Below are 16,985 nucleotides of genomic sequence, written 5' to 3'. Positions count from 1 at the left end.
CGCTGACAAAACAGTGCTTTACATTTGTACACCAACCTCACTTAAAAGTATAATCGCTTAAAGTATATTTTATTCCAACTGACTACCACCATTAGGGTCCCAATAAAATTATACTACATTCCAGCCGATGAAAGAAAACACTTAGTTGGAGCTGTTTAATATTGTAATTAAAAAGTTATAGAAAAAAATATATATACACCACAGAATTACAGAAATGCAAAATGTTTTGCATTTTATTAACTCCTTTAAACAGCAAGAAATATTACTTATACGTATTTTTTAAAAATGCATGAAAACAACATTCAAAAAATTCAGTTGATTTTGGTTTATGTAATTTTTGAGCCCTACAGATTTGCCAAAAACAAATCTGTAAAATCCATACTCTACAAATAAAAGAAATATAGCCTTCTATTTTATCCTCACAAAATTTTTAGCTGTTTTAGTAAAATTCAGCAAGAATTACTCTTTAAGAAAAGGTTATCGCCAGTTATCGTAAAAAAAATTGCATAAGATTATTAACATAATATATTGGGAGAGGGGGGGCAAATCCATAGGCAGCCCAACCCAACACATACAAAATAAAGATTATACTTCTCCAGCCACGCTCAGCGTAGATCTGGCAGGATCAAGCCTAAACCCATAGAATATAAACGTAGGGGAAAAGGGATCAAGGATAAGGAAAAGGAATACATGTGAAGGATGACCTACCCTTCGAGAAACCACAGTTCTAGACAAACCCACTCAGAATAAGATTCAAAGTATAACAGAATAGTAGCTGGGAGATAGTATGCTACAGTTTAACTGGTTTAAGCAGTTATATTTATATTTATTTATGTTTTTTTTGTTATCAGAGTTTAAACAGTTTCTAATTTAAATGTATTAAGGGCCAACTCACTAATAGTATGCAGATTACTGGTGTAAGATTTTATTTGCCGATTGCGAAGTTGCCATCCACTTCCTTGGTAAACAGATACATAAGTACTTGGCAAATGGGTAACCAAACAGGTTTGTCTGAATTTTTGTGTTACTCCAAATACTAGAACTGTGCTCATAAAACTTCTACGAGAAAATCTGAAAAAAATGTACAAGGTATGTTCAAAAAGTTACAACAATTTTTGTTTTTTGGAAAGAATTTTATTTATTCGTCTACATTTATGTTATTCCATTCAAAATAATACCCATTAGATATTACACACTTATGCCAGCACTTTTTCCAATTCCCAAAACACTTCTGGAACTCTATCTTTAGAACAGTGTTTAGCTCTTTCAGCAATTCGCTTTTAATCTCATCTACCCTTGTAAAACGACAGCCCTTTAAGGTTCTCGTTATTTTTAGGAATATAAAAAAGTCACACGGGGCCATGTCTGGCGAATATGGCGGCTGGGGTATCATTACAGTGTTGTTTTTGGCTAAAAATTGACAAACAAGCAATGAAGTGTGAGTAGGCACATTATCACGGTGCAAAAGCCATGAATTATTTTGCCACAAATCCGGGCGTTTTTTTTTTTCAGATTGCTCCACGCAAATGACGTTAAACTTGTAGGTAATACTCCTTACTGATCGTTTGACCTTGTGGCAAGAACTCGTGATGCACTATGCCGTTAAAATCAAAGAACATGGTGAGCATAACCTTCACATTCAACCGTACTTGTCAAACTTTTTTCAGTCCTGGTAATCCAAAATGCCTCCACTGGAACGATTGAGCCTTAGTTTCAACATCATATCCGTAAACCCATGTTTCAATATCTGTTATGACACGTTTCAGTAGTTGTGCCTCATTGTTGACTTCATTTAGCGACTCCTGAGCAACTTTCGTTCGTCGCTGTTTTTGTCCGAAATTCAACAATTTTGGAACAAATTTTGCTGTCACATGTTTCTTAACCAAAACACCCGAAAAAATTTCATGGCATGAGCCAATTGATATCCCAACATCATCAGCAACTTCTCTGATTGTGATTTGACGATCATTCATAATAATTTCTTTCACCTTTTCCATGTTTTCATCGGTTGTTGATGTGCTGGGGCATCCGGGGCACTCATCATCTACAACATATTCATGACCTTCTTGGAAATGCTTATACCATTTGTAAACCCTTGCTTTACTCATAGCAGACTAACCAAAAGCAATATTTAACATTTTTAAAACTACCCTTTATTCCATTCTTATAGCAAAATTTAATATAAATTTTCTGATCCATTATTTATACACATAAAAAATCAAAACATGTGTTATCCTTTTGACAGTTGACAACAGACTAAACATCCAATATCACTAAAAATGTACAGATACTTTTCAGACATGTTTAACAACACAACGAAAAAATCCCAAGAATCAGACTAATACACCCATGAAAAAATTCTCGTTACTTTTAGAACACACCTCGTAATTGATACTGCCACCATCCTTATTAAATTTTGTACCTATAAATATAACTGGTGTAGAGTGAATTAACCAGCTTCAAAATTCATAATCACCTCATGACAGTGAGTCATATTCAGATGTGATTAATAATTCCCTTCCATCAAGTCCATATTAAATATCAATTCCCGACTTAACTTTTGATCTGACAGCTGTGATTTCCTTTTAGATCTACAAGTTTTACTCTTTTTGGGGTTCTCATTTTAACACTTACTACTAAATTTTCTAATACCATTTTAATACAACCCGTCTCCTCTTATGATATGTCCCGGTCGGTTCGTTTTACTTTTCAAAATTAAACAATTAATATTAATCTATGTATACCACCATGATAAAAGAATGGTACGTAATACACTTCTACTAGATGAATAAAGTAAATTTTTATTTTCATTCACATCAAAGCCCCTTTTCATTACACAATTCTAAGGTCATTTGTGAACAAAATCGATTAACTGAACACGTCTTGGAACACTCTTTACAATTTTACTAACTAAATTACAAAATTTATTAAACTGCAACTTACTATGTTTTCCTATCTTAACATTTAACTCTTGTCATTCTTTGTCACATTTTAATACTTTATTACCTTTCCTTCATTCTTGTTTATTTTGAAGCAGAATTTTTTCTCCCCTCCACCAATGAATCAAACCATTAATTACTTCTAACTTATTAAAACTAAAATAACCAATTTCAAGAAATCTACTAACATCTAAAATCTACCATCTTAGTTCAAAGAAGCAATGTTATCAACAATCACAATAATTCTGTATTCTGTTCCTCAAATGTTGCACAGCTTCAAAATTTTCTTTCTGAATAGTCTAAATCCCTGTCTCACGCCTTCCTGTGCTGCAGTTTACGTATGCTTGTTTTCAATTCCTATTATTATACAGCTACCTAATTCTTAACAAGTTGTTAACAACTCTCGATATTTCAACCCTGTTTTTCTTAAAAATTTGAACATCCTACTTCATTACGCAGAATTCTTCAGAAGGTAAAATTTCCTATTTCTTCTACATCAGAATTGCACCACTGCCTGATATCAACAAGTAAACAGTTTTTTAAAAATGTTACAATACAGACTACAGAAACCACCCAGCAATCATTAATATTGCAGCTATAACTATAAAAGAAGTAACAGTTAATGATATTTAAACAATAACAAACAGGAAGTTTTATTTTTGTTTATAAATAAAATTCATCATCATAAAATTTATCACAATTGCTTTTTCTTTTTTGTCTTCATCAAGTTCAAAGAGGTCTCTACTTCTTAAGAATGGTTTTGTTTAATATAATAAACCATAAAAAAAAACCAGAAGTTAATTGTTAAAATTGTAGAGACAGTTGTTTACTATCTCAGTCAATGAAATTAAAAGAACTACTCTGCTGCTATTACAACATACTGTTAAATAATGAAACTTATTCCGATAACATATGTTATTTAAAAATATTTTTAAAAGTAAATTATGAATAATTTAAATTAAAGTTAACATTTCCTTAAGCCAAACATCATGTTCAAATTATATTTGTTCATTAATTATAATCTCTCACTACTGATTTAATTGTGTCTTTTTCAGCACAATGGGTTAAATTTGTCACTATATTTCTAATTTTAACATTTCTCTAAATTAGAAAATGTTTGAATTTTTCTCTATGATCAGCATAATTAAATTCTGTTTATTATATTTAAATGCTTCCATTTGTTCCTGTTTGTGCTTTTTCAATCTTCTATTTATAATTCATCTAAAGAATTTATCATTTTGCTCTCCGCATTCTATTTCATATATATAAGCTTTATTATATATATATATATATATATTAGAAATAATCTATTTATATTAATTAATCTTTTTTTTTTTTTGGTTTTAGTTTTAAAAACAAAATTTATAGGAGTTAACATAAAAATACTTCTGTTTGTACAGTTTTAACTACTTCATAAATAACCAATTTGTAAATATTGTTTTTATTAAGTCTTTTATTTATTTTTTATTATGTTTATGGTTTCTTGTAATGAGATTTTAATGTTGATATCAATATTCTGGTTTTAATTTTTTGGCCAATACAGTGCTATTTCTAATAGCAGTTTTTTAGTTTTAAATCATTTTAAATAAGAGGGTAGATATTTTGTAATATTTAATCTGAACAATTTTTATCCATATGTTCCTTTTCGGGCTAAAAAGCAGCGTTTTATGATTTGATTTACTACAACTGATGCTTGTAAGGCTAACATGTGAATTCTTAAGAAAAAATAATTACATTCTATCTTAATCTAAACAGAAATAAACAACCCTCGTTGGTCCTTTTTTCTAGTCAAATTTATTTAATTACTGCACTGAAATTCCTAATATTTAATCACTGAAACTGGCAAATCAGACATGTTAAACCAGATATAGAAAGGTCCACATAACAACCAGAATACGCATCACACTGAACTACTGTAAACAAAGATATCTTACTTTCTATTACGGTTCATTATACTACATGCACCAAAGCTATGTTCCTGTTTATTCATTTTCAAAAAATTAAATAAAATGGATTCACACACACAAACACAATGTACAAATGGAGTATAAATGATTTTCTCTCTTTATATTTCACTTTAGTTATTGTCTTTTATTTTTTATATTTACTTTCTTTATTGGAAGCATAGCGCTTTGAAAAGAAATAATAGATAATCTAAAAATTATTGAGCCTTTTGCGCACAAGACAGTGTTAGCGTATTCTGGCAAAAGTCGAGAGTGACCAGCACATAAACAGTCATGACATTGCTGATGACCTAGACATCCGTCACCAAAAAATATTAACCCATTTGGAGAAAGCTGGCTACAAAAAGAAGGTTGACATTTGGGTGCCACATGAACATACACAGAAAAATTTACTCAATTTAATTTCTATCTGTGAATCTCTACTAAAGCTTAACAAAATCGAGCCATTTCTGAAGTGACTAATTACAAGTGATAAAAAGTGAATAACCTACAACAATGTGTGAAAAGATCTTAGTCAAATCGAAGAGAAGCTTCAGTCTGTGACAAAGCACACACTGACACCCAGAAAGGTTATGCTGTGCGTTTGGTGGGATCAGAAGGGCATCGTGCATCACGAGCTGCTGCCACCAGGCAAGATGATAAGACTCAAATCTGTACTGTTGACAATTAGTGCAATTGCACCTAGCGATTCTAAATAAGCAGCCTCAACTGGTGACCAGAAAGGGTGTTGTATACAACACTGAACACCAGACCACATACATCTTTAATAACCTACCACAATTTGAGAGAACTTGACCAGGAAGTTTTAATGCATCCAGTACATAACCCAGACCTGGCACCGTCAGACTTATCATTTGTTTCAGTTTCTGCAGAACTCCCTGAATGGTGTTGTTAGTTTTAAAAAATGCCTGTGAAATCCATATCACAATTTTTTGACCAGAAACCACAAAAGTTCTATAGCAGTGGGTCTATGGTATTGCCAGAAAAATGGCAGGTCATACAAAAAAATTGTGCATATGTGGTCTCGTAATTTTCAAATAACAATAAATGCATTCTCAATTTTGGCCTCCAGAGGCTCAATACGTTTTAGACCTTATAGAATATAATGATAATAAAATGAAATAGAAAATAATGTAATATTTTTAATTTATTCTAAACATAAATAAACATTTAGGGTATGTGGGGGCATACATTAAGCTATAATATCTAAAGTAAGAGCTAATCCTGACCTGAAACTTCAATTCTAAATTAACAGTCTCCAAATGAAGTCCTCATCTTAACACAATTATTCAAACTGAATTATTAACTGATTTTCTTTTCCAACAAAACAATCCGAAAAATGCAAACTGATACAATTTCTCTCTGTTCCACTTATGCCAAGATGTCATTAGTTTAAAAATATTACTTCTAAGCTCAGCTACATTGCTTGTAACATGTTACATTGGCTACAAAACATTTTTTCCATTCTGGTTCAGTTTTTTCATTCATGAAATTAAAAACATCATAGACTATTTCTTAAGACTGAAGATACAAGTATTTTAAATTTTACCATACTCAATAAGTGATATAATATAAAATTAAAATAAAAATCCTAAAGTAACAAAACAAAAAATCAATTATTCTTAAAAAAAAAAATTATATCCAAAAATCTACTAAAATTAAGAAATAGTTTATCAAATATATAATAGTTTAACATAAATAGTTTAACAGTCATATATTTATAATAATGTTTACATATTATAATAATGGGCAGATAGTGTAATAAATAGTTAATATAATTGGCAATATGGAATACTAAAAGCAATCACGTGACATTTTCATAAATCATTAATTGCATCACTATTCTTTCCTTCTCCCATTTTTCTAATGGTATTATTCTGATACTGGCAGTCAGGCAAACCAAGAAAATAGGTTCTCCTGACCACGCAGACACAAGCCTACAGTGTTACAAACTGCAGGCCATGTCGCTAGATATACCCAACAGTCCTTTTCAGGACTTGCCAACAAGAAGTCTTGGACCTTCGGTCCGAATTTGCCACATAAATATGGAAAGCATAAGTTATTCTAAGAGCCAGTATTTGTCGAAACTACTGAGGAACGACAATATTGATCTGGTTGCAATCCAGGAAACGCATTGTAATACTGAGGAACAATTGCGGAGAAGAGGCAAAATACCTGGATATGAATTACTTGGTGCCACATAACATGATGCATACGGCTACTTATGTTAGGTGCGATATAGAAAACGCCACTCTCATCTCCACCTCCACATCCACGGACAATGAAATTCATAATGTTGTAGTTAAAATCGGAAGTATAACAGTGTCTAATATCTATAAACCACCAGCTGTATCATGGTCAACGTCAGTAATCCAAATACAGCCTCATCCTGCGGTCTACTTGGGTGATTTTAATAGCCACCATGAGCAATGGAAATATAAGGATTGTGGGTACTTACGTATTAACGTCACCGCAGCTACAGCTTTATTTAAAAACAAAGTAGTCAATCGGATTTCGGTGGAAAATGGGCTGATATAGAGTTTAACATAAATAAATAAATATTTATTTTATAAATATAATTTAACCAAACTTAACCTACGCTCGCTAAGCTTGACTAATTAACACCATATTTTTTTGAGTATTTATTTAATAAATTCAGTAATTACTGCAATTTGATTATTTAAATAATAAATTTATTTATTAAATAAATACTCAAAAAATTACAGTTAATTAGTCAAGGTTAGCAAGCGAAGCGAGCATAGGTTAAGTTTGGTTAAATTATATTTTTTAAATAAATATTTATTTATTTATGTTAAACTCTATATCGGCCCTTTTTCTACCGAAATCCGATTGACTACTTTGTTTTTAAATAAAGCTGTAGCTGCGGTGGCGTTAATATGTAAGTACCGGATTGTGATGCGAACGATGAGTCTCTGGTGAGATGGGCTGAGGATGAGAATCTTAGTCTTGTCTTTGATGCTAAAGACCGATTTACTTTTAAATCAGTGGCTTGGAGGCGGGAGTATAACCTGGATCAATGTTTCACCTCAACTGACAGCTAAGGTCGGCCGCTGCTAGTCACCCGAAAAGTTCTCTGCGACTTTCCCCACAGCCAGCACCATCCAGTTATTATAGAAGCAGGTAGCCAAATTTCTCTCATGATCTCTGTACCCCGCCCTAGATGGAACTTCAAAAAGGCTAATTGGAAAACTTTTTCTAGGGATCTGGATAAATGCCTAGGCTGGATACCACCAATCAGCAAAAACTATAGCAGATTTATTGAAGCAGTAACAAGTACCGCTAAGAAGTGCATCCCTAGAGGGTTTCACAGAGAATATATCCCAGGGTGACCCCAAAATAGCGAAGTTCTCTACCGAAGCTTCCTCGAGACGGGCGAACAAGAGGTGGCAGACGAGCTTCTCCATAGCCTCGATGCTGCAAGACAACAGAAATGATTGGAAACGGTGGGAAGCCTGAACTTTCAGACCTCAAGTCATCATGCATGGACTCTGCTAAGAAAATGACGAAGCAGATCTCCTATTCAGAGACCAAAAGCAGGTATCTCCCCAAACGCCATGGCATACCAAATAGTGGAAACATCCAGAGCACCAAGAGACAGGACGTACACAACTGAGATAAAGGGCGAACTAAGGAAGTTGAGGAGGAAGGCAGGAGAGACTGAGTACGCTCACCCTTTTACACTTGAAGAGATTTAGTCGGCGCTCAAAGATGTTGCTCCAGGGTTCGATGGTACCAATCCGGAATTTGTATTAAACTGCGAAAAATATGGAAAACTTAGGCTGGCCATATTCTTCACTGACATAATGCAGACCGGTAGCGTGCCTAGAGAGTTCAAGCGGTTGAAGGTAGTAGCCATTCTGAAACCGGGGATACCAGCAAACTTACCTAAGAGCTACAGGCCTATAGCATTGTTATCAGTGACAAATAAATTACTAGAAAGGCTTATCTACTACAGAGTCTGTCAGAGGATATATGATGTTACACCAGTTGAACAAGCAGGCTTTAGACCAAAACGAAGTTGCACCAACCAGGTTCTCTCGCTCACGACGTACATTGAAACGGGGTTCCAAAGGAATCTTAAAACCGCTGCTGCATTCCTTGATTCATCAGCCGCTTACAACACTGTCTGGAGAGAGGGCATGATTTATAAGGTCCTCTGTGTAATCCCATGCAAACTAACAGCTCGCCTCCTTAATAACATGTTGAACAACAGAATGTTCCAAGTTATCATGGGATCCGATATAAGCTCACCAAGAAAACTCAAGAATGGCCTGCCACAAGGGTCAGTACTTGCGCCTCTCCTTTTTATCCTCTATGTTGCAGACATACCAGAGACAAGGTCTAAAAAGCATGGCTACGCCGATGACTGGGTGCTAACAATAAAATGTAGATCATTTGAAGAGTCGGAGGAGGTCCTGATGGCTGACCTGGAGAAACTGGAGAGGTACTTCTGAAGACGGCGCCTCCAACCGAATGCTAGTAAAACAGAGGTGTCATGCTTCTATTTGAGTAACAAGTTTGCTAATAGGGAGTTAAATTCTACTTGAGGATACATGGCTCTTTCACAATAAGACACCGAAATACCTAGGCGTGACACTTGATAGAACGCTTTCATTTAAGGAGCATGTAATGAAAACTGCAAGGAAATTGAAAGCGAGAAACAACACCATACATAAGCTCTGTGGAACAACATGGGGAGCATCGGCTTCCACTTTGCGCACATTGGCTCTGAGCCTGGTCTTCTTGGCTGCTGAATATTGTGCGCCAGTGTGGCTTAACAGCCCTTATGTTCATAGAGTTGACGCTCAACTTAATGACACTATGAGAATGATTGGCGGGGTTATCAGGTCTACTCCCGTGGAATGGCTCCTGGTATTGAGCCACATACCACCCCCGAACCTGCGCCGTATGAACACTCTTGTGAGAGAGTACAAAAAGATTATGGGCAATCAAAACCTGCCAATACATGAGGACATTGAGGATGCTAATCGTGGTTGCCTTCGATCTAGAAAGCCACCTATCAAAACAGCAATTGCTGCCACAGAGGACGAATTTGACCTAATTGACGCCTGGCGTCAAGAATGGACCACAAAGCAGAATAACCAAATCCCATGTATAACTCAAAGGCCACCAGGTTTTGACTTTCCACACAAGACATGGTCAACGCTAAATAGAATACGGACTCAGCATGGTAGGTGCACCTATTTCCTGTATAAATGGGGTAAAACACCGACGCCCCTTTGTGAGAGTGGTGAAAATCAAACTATCAGACAAATCACAGAAGTTTGCCCTAGGACAGCTTATGAAGGGAATCCTGAAGATTTCCTGATGGCGACTCCAGAATCGATAGCATATATTAGTTTGTTAAATCTTTGTTTATAATTTTGACTGTGATTGGTGTTATGTTTTAATGCCATATGCTAAATAAATCAGCAGGACAGTTACATATAATAGGCTTGGCAGTACAGAGTACACATTTAAAGTATTTCATTTTTTTTTACAGGATTCTGCTCATCTCATAAGTTAAAGCTGATGAATCGTCATGCAGTATCCAATTCTGCATGTATAATAATAGAACCGCACCTGCACGTCTTTGTCTACAACCAATTTGGAAAATACTTTCAAGTTAGAAACTATGTGGAAATTCATTACCTTTGAATCCCATAGCAAGATAGGAATGTGAAAGTCTACAAAAAAAAAAAAATAATAATAAAGAAAATTGGAACCTACAGCTCAACATGTAAAAACGTACACAGAGCATCAACAGCAATCTTAGCAATTTATTACCTCTATTATTAATAATAATTTTGCACTAAAATCAGTTACACAAAAGTTAAGTTAATATTTACACTTTTTCTTCATATAAGTACGATGCAGTTCACGGTTTAGAATCCTTTTGTGTCCTATCATTAATTTTTTTCTCGTAATTATTGGTTTAACTGTACTGAATTTAGTCATTTTTAAATCCTTAAGTAAATAAATACTAAGCAATCCCTTTAATAAGGTATATAAAACACATTACATACACTTCTTTGAAATGTAATCATATAATCATATTAAAAGTTGTCTTTTTTTAAGACATTTCTCAAACATTCCATCATAAAAAGTCAATACCTTCATTCCGAACAGTTTACTATTTGATGAATCATTCATAAAATAACATAACTGATAAAACTGACTCATTAAAAAAAGAAACTATAAGCAGTAAATTAACCAGCAATTACTTCATTATTGATAATTCACTCATTTTCATTACAACTCTGTGATTATTACCTGACTGTAAAATATGATTGATTAATTTTCATCAGTCTTATTAGAGTGAACATACTTTCTGATCATACAATTTTATTTTCACATTTTTTAATACATGTACATAAATGTTACAATAATATTTGCAATTACTTTGAATTTATGATATTTTTAAGTAGTGTAATTTGATATGCGAAATCTGGGTAACAATGACATAAATGAAAATAAAACATATTTCCTTTTAATAGTTACAACCCTAAAAATTAGTTCTGAATATATACTTAAGTTTTACAAATAACATGGAAATTTAGACACACATAAAAATATATAAATAAACACAAAGATGACTCCACAACACTGGGTAAATTAGAACAATGGAAAATAATGAAAACAATCACACACTACAAATACATAAATATAACACTAAAGATACATAAAGGTGTAACCATATATTTTGACATGAACTGCTACCTGTTGAGTATAGAAATAAATTAGGTTATAATGTAATAAAAAAGTACAAGTACAGAGATTTGCTGCAATCGCACATGACATATAATCTGTAAATAAATACAGTTGAAAATTATCTTTATCCTTACCTAAGTTTACTCATTTCATATTGTCTTAGTTACGAAAATAGAATAAAAATTATTTGAGACTGATCTGCTACTAAACAGTTACAATAATTGGCACAAATTCAATCTTGAGCTAAGATTCATTAGTTAAGAAATTATAAGACTTTAAATACAAATTAAATAATATTTGGGACTATCCGAATAATTTTTTTTTTAATTCAACCTAATCAAGGTTGCAACTTTTTCCCAGACTAATGTGTAATTTATATAAAAATAACAATTCAAATCAGAAGGTTTTAAAAATCCCAATTTTAATCGGCAAGTGTAGTTTTTAAAATTTTTCCATGCATTATAAATAAAAACTACAATAAAATTTTCATAAATCCTACCCACATTAGATACGATAACCAAATCAAATTTTTTCCAAATTTAATTTAATCATTCCCCAAATAATCATGTTACTACACAAAATTACATGATTACAGGTAAAAATATTCCTGAGACATACAGAAAATAATATTACAAAATACACACATCAATTCTTCAATTCTCATAGAATATTTTCTAAAACATCAATATTTCTTTGTTTTGAACTGAAGGACCAGAAAAATCAAGAAATACAAAAATATAACAGGGTATTTTTTGTTTTATTGATAGTAGTACTTTATGTTAATCTACAAAAAATAACAATTAGAAAATAAAAAATTAAAATAATACAATTTTTATTTGAATAACCAGATTACTAAGAAAAATATAATTTTAAAAATTATACAAATTTTAAAAATAAAACTTTTAATATTAATAAGATCATTTAAAAAAATTTGTAGCAACCCAAGGACCCTCACAACTCATTGTTATAATTTAGGGATGAATAGGAGAGAATATAAAAAATTCTTCATATCTTATTTGCTATAAACAGGAAGTGCAAACTGGCGAAAGAAGAGTGGATTAAAGAAACGTGTTCAGAAGTGGAAAGAGAAATGAACATTGGTAAAATAGACGGAGCATACAGGAAAGTTGGGAAAATTTTGGGGTACATAAATTAAAATCTAATAATGTGTTAAACAAAGATGTTACACCAATATATAATACTAAAGGTAAAATCGATAGATGGGTGGAATATATTGAAGAGTTATACGGAGGAAATGCATCAGAAAATGGTTGAAAATGGATGAAATGGGAGAAACAATACTGAGATCTGAATTTAAGAGAGCATTAAAAGATTTAAATGGCAGAAAGGCTCCTGGAATAGATGGAATACCTGTAGAATTACTGCGCAGTGCAGGTAAGCGATTGATAGATTATACAAACTGGTATGTAATATTTATGAAAAGGGGGAATTTCCGTCAGACTTCAAAAAAAGTGTTATAGTCATGATACCAAAGAAAGCAGGGGCAGGTAAATGTGAAGAATACAGAACAATTAGTTTAACTGGTCATGCATCAAAAATCTTAACTAGAATTCTACACAGAAGAATTGAGAGGAGAGTAAAAGAAGTGTTAGGAGAAGACCAATTTGGTTTCAGGAAAAGTATAGGGACAAGGGAAGCAATTTTAGGCCTCAGATTAATAGTAGAAGGAAGATTAAAGAAAAATAAACCGACATACTTGGCGTTTATAGACCTAGAAAAGGCATTCGATAACGTAGACTGGAATAAAATGTTCAGCATTTTAAAAAAATTAGGGTTCAAATACAGAGATAGAAGAACAATTGCTAACATGTACAGGAACCAAACAGCAACAGTAATAATTGAAGAACATAAGAAAGAAGCCGTAATAAGAAAGGGAGTCCGACAAGGATGTTCCCTATCTCCGTTACTTTTTAATCTTTACACAGAACTGGCAGTTGATGATGTTAAGGAACAATTTAGATTCGGAGTAACAGTACAAGGTGAAAAGATAAAGATGCTACGATTTGCTGATGATATAGTAATTCTAGCCGAGAGAAAGGATTTAGAAGAAACAATGAACGGCATAGATGAAGTCCTACGCAAGAACCACCACATGAAAATAAACAAGAACAAAACAAAAGTAATGAAATGTATTAGAAATAACAAAGATGGACCACTGAATGTGAAAATAGCAGAAGAAAAGATTATGGAGGTAGAGGAATTTTGTTATTTGGGAGGTAGAATTACTAAAGACGGATGAAGCAGGAGCGATATAAAATGTCGAATAGCGCAAGCGAAACGAGCCTTCAGTCAGAAATATAATTTGTTTACATCAAAAATTAATTTAAATGTCAGGAAAAAATATTTGAAAGTATATGTTTGGAGTGTCGTTTTATATGGAAGTGAATCTTGGACAATCGGAGTATCTGAGAAGAAACGATTAGAAGCTTTTGAAATGTGGTGCTATAGGAGAATGTTAAAAATCAGATGGGTGGATAAAGTGACAAATGAAGAGGTATTGCGGCAAATAGATGAAGAAAGAAGCATTTGGAAAAATATAGTTGAAAGAAGAGACAGACTTACAGGCCACATACTAAGGCATCCTGGAATAGTCGCTTTAATATTGGAAGGGCAGGTAGAAGGAAAATATTGTATAGGCAGGCCACGTTTGGAATATGTAAAACAAGTTGTTAGGGATGTAGGATGTAAAGGGTATACTGAAATGAAACGACTAAAAAAATCTTATTTGTTGGAGCAAACAAAATAGCAATATTAAAAGTAGTAACCGATTGCCTGTTACTGCTGAGGAAAATAGTATACACATAAAAATGTATTTTTTATTGTTTGCAAACATTAATCCTATTTTCCAGAAAAAAAGGAAAACTTTTTAACAGTAACATACTAGTTTAAAAAATAAAACTGTTATTGTTATATATATGGGGAATAAATGTTTTACTAGAAAAAAATAATTTTAACATCTAAGAAAATATACATAAAAAAATACAGCTAACCTATTTGGAATCAAATTTTTAAATATTTAATTTGTATTCATTAAATTCATTCTTAAATCAAGATTTTTAACTTATACTAATAGTTAATAGAAGATGTACATGATGCCAAAAGGCTCAAGAAAACAAAGTGATATTTATTTTCAAATTACCAGTGTTAATAGTCTACTACTCCAATAAATTTATAAGGGTATAAAGTATTTCTCTGCAATTCACTGCCTCAAGACAAGAACAATTTAATGCACTATGTGCTAGTGTTGACATGATCTAAAGATTTATTTCATGAGTTATCCCAGAAATGTTTCAAATTAAAATCAAAATACAGAACGAGCTGCACAAAACGTACATAAGATCTAGCGTTTACGCTGTATGTAAAATAAAAAAAAAACATTCCCAACTAATAAATTATTACAAACATTCATGGTAAAAATAATTGATTAAAAGTGTTTAAATATGAAAGAAAAGCCATGAGACAAAAAATAAGTACTTTGCTATAGAAGTAAGGAATTTCTTAATTTACAACCTAGGCTAACCTAACTTGACAGAAATCGTTAAGTCTACTGACAACTTTAACGTCTTATTACTAACACAAACATAAATAAATAACTTATCTTACCATTTACTTCAACGGATAAATCAACAAATCCGCAGAGAAGTGAACAAAGAAATAACATTGAAACAACAGATCCCCTCATGAACATGGCGGTAAACCGGCAAAATAATTGTCAAACAACAAATACAACGTCGAACTTGTCTAGCTACATTACATTTATTTACAATGAACACGCGCCCCAGCCAGCAACCATCGTATCTATCTCTTTATCACGACGATCATTTTCAAACAGCGAACGACTAACATTACAGTCAAGTTCATTCATTACTCGACCAATGCTTACTTGAGTTTGATGTTTGACAGCACAGAATCAAACATCACAACAATAAGTTTTATACTTACGCTCGTGTACTGTGCGCACATATACGTACTCACATTCATGTAAATATATATATATATTATCTACATTATATTCCGTAAAAAAATTAAATATTAAAAAATAAACATGTATGTTAATGCAAACTTTATTTATTTGGTATATATTTGTGTTACGTATTTATACATATATTAAATTGCCGGATAATTCAGTTAATAAAACAATACCCACCCGTCTTTAATTTACTCGTTGTTTGTAATTACTTTATATTATCAGAAATAGTTTTTGTTTTATCTCTTCATAGATATCATAAAATGAGGAAAATGTTAGAATTTCGTAAAACGTTTCCTCGAAAAGTTGATTATTTTTGCTTGCTTTAATTTTGCTGCGAAAACATTTTTTAAAAATCATTCTCTGCGGTTAAATAACAGAAAAACATTACATCTTAGAGGGTTGAAGCCCTCGTGTGAAAAAAAATGTTCACTTCGAATGTACGGTTTAACATTTTTATTTTTATACTTGAAAGTTTTCACTATATTGCAACCTCAAAGTAAATCATAAAAATCAGTTTTCTTCATACAGGTGTGAAGACCTTCAAAATGTTAAAGAATCCCATCTAAGAAATTCATTTCATATTAAATTTTATCAAATTTTTGTTCATTGAAATGATTTTTTAATGCAATCTATGTGTCACAAAAAAGGAATTTTGTACACAAAATAATTATGGAGCCAGTGTTAGAAATTTTCAGAAGTTTGTACTACAGAAGTATTAAATTTTTTTTTGTCAATAAACATTCTCTATAACCCATATTCAGTTAGTAAATTGCTAAAAAAGATCCTGCAAAATAGAGGTTGAAGCTTCTTCAGAGTTATTAGCTTAGAATTTTTTATTTATTTATAAAAATAAATAAATAACTTGCTCAGTTTTGTAAAGAAATGCCAAGGTATAAAAAATTATCTTGGCATTCTATTAAAAGATATGAAACATTTTTTTAAACTTAATAATGTGTCTCATAACCACTGTCCATATTTAATTCATGAGTTTCAGTTAGATGGAATTACTTAGGCCTCCCATATAGGTTTCTTTTCACAGAATTTTTATAAATGGTATACAACTGTATAGTGGAGTTGTACATAACTTTTTTCTTTGAAATTATGATATATTCTTTACATGTTAATATGAGATGTTGAAAGGAGTTTAACTATTTCACTGAGAATCATATTTTAATTACAAACTGCTAACATGTCACATATTACTAAAGCTTTGCTCTTTAACTGTATAAGATGAATAAAATGATATTAATATTTGTAAAGAATTGTTTCTGTGTTTTCAATTTGCATAAAATTAATGTCATTTTTCTAATTGTATTATATAAAATTTCAACTTATATGATAACTGCATAAAAATTTGTA

The 16,985-nt window shown here is 32.1% G+C and overlaps 1 protein-coding gene across 1 annotated transcript in view; it reads right to left on the bottom strand.

Annotated features, from left to right (window-relative positions):
* The window catches only part of Ptp69D (Protein tyrosine phosphatase 69D), a 196,680-nt gene extending 181,149 nt beyond the window's left edge, over nt 1-15,531 (bottom strand). The window contains exon 1 of the mRNA XM_075362423.1: nt 15,260-15,531. Coding sequence (XP_075218538.1) covers nt 15,260-15,344 — 85 coding nt within the window. The 5' untranslated portion in view covers nt 15,345-15,531. The remainder of the gene's footprint in view (nt 1-15,259) is intronic.
* Nucleotides 15,532-16,985: the final 1,454 nt, after the last annotated feature.

The sequence above is a fragment of the Lycorma delicatula genome, chromosome 4, assembly GCF_047948215.1.
Source record: "Lycorma delicatula isolate Av1 chromosome 4, ASM4794821v1, whole genome shotgun sequence".
Lineage (NCBI taxonomy): Eukaryota > Metazoa > Arthropoda > Insecta > Hemiptera > Fulgoridae > Lycorma > Lycorma delicatula.
The sequence above is the reverse complement of the archived record's forward strand: the minus strand, read 5'-3'. Positions and strand labels throughout refer to the sequence as shown.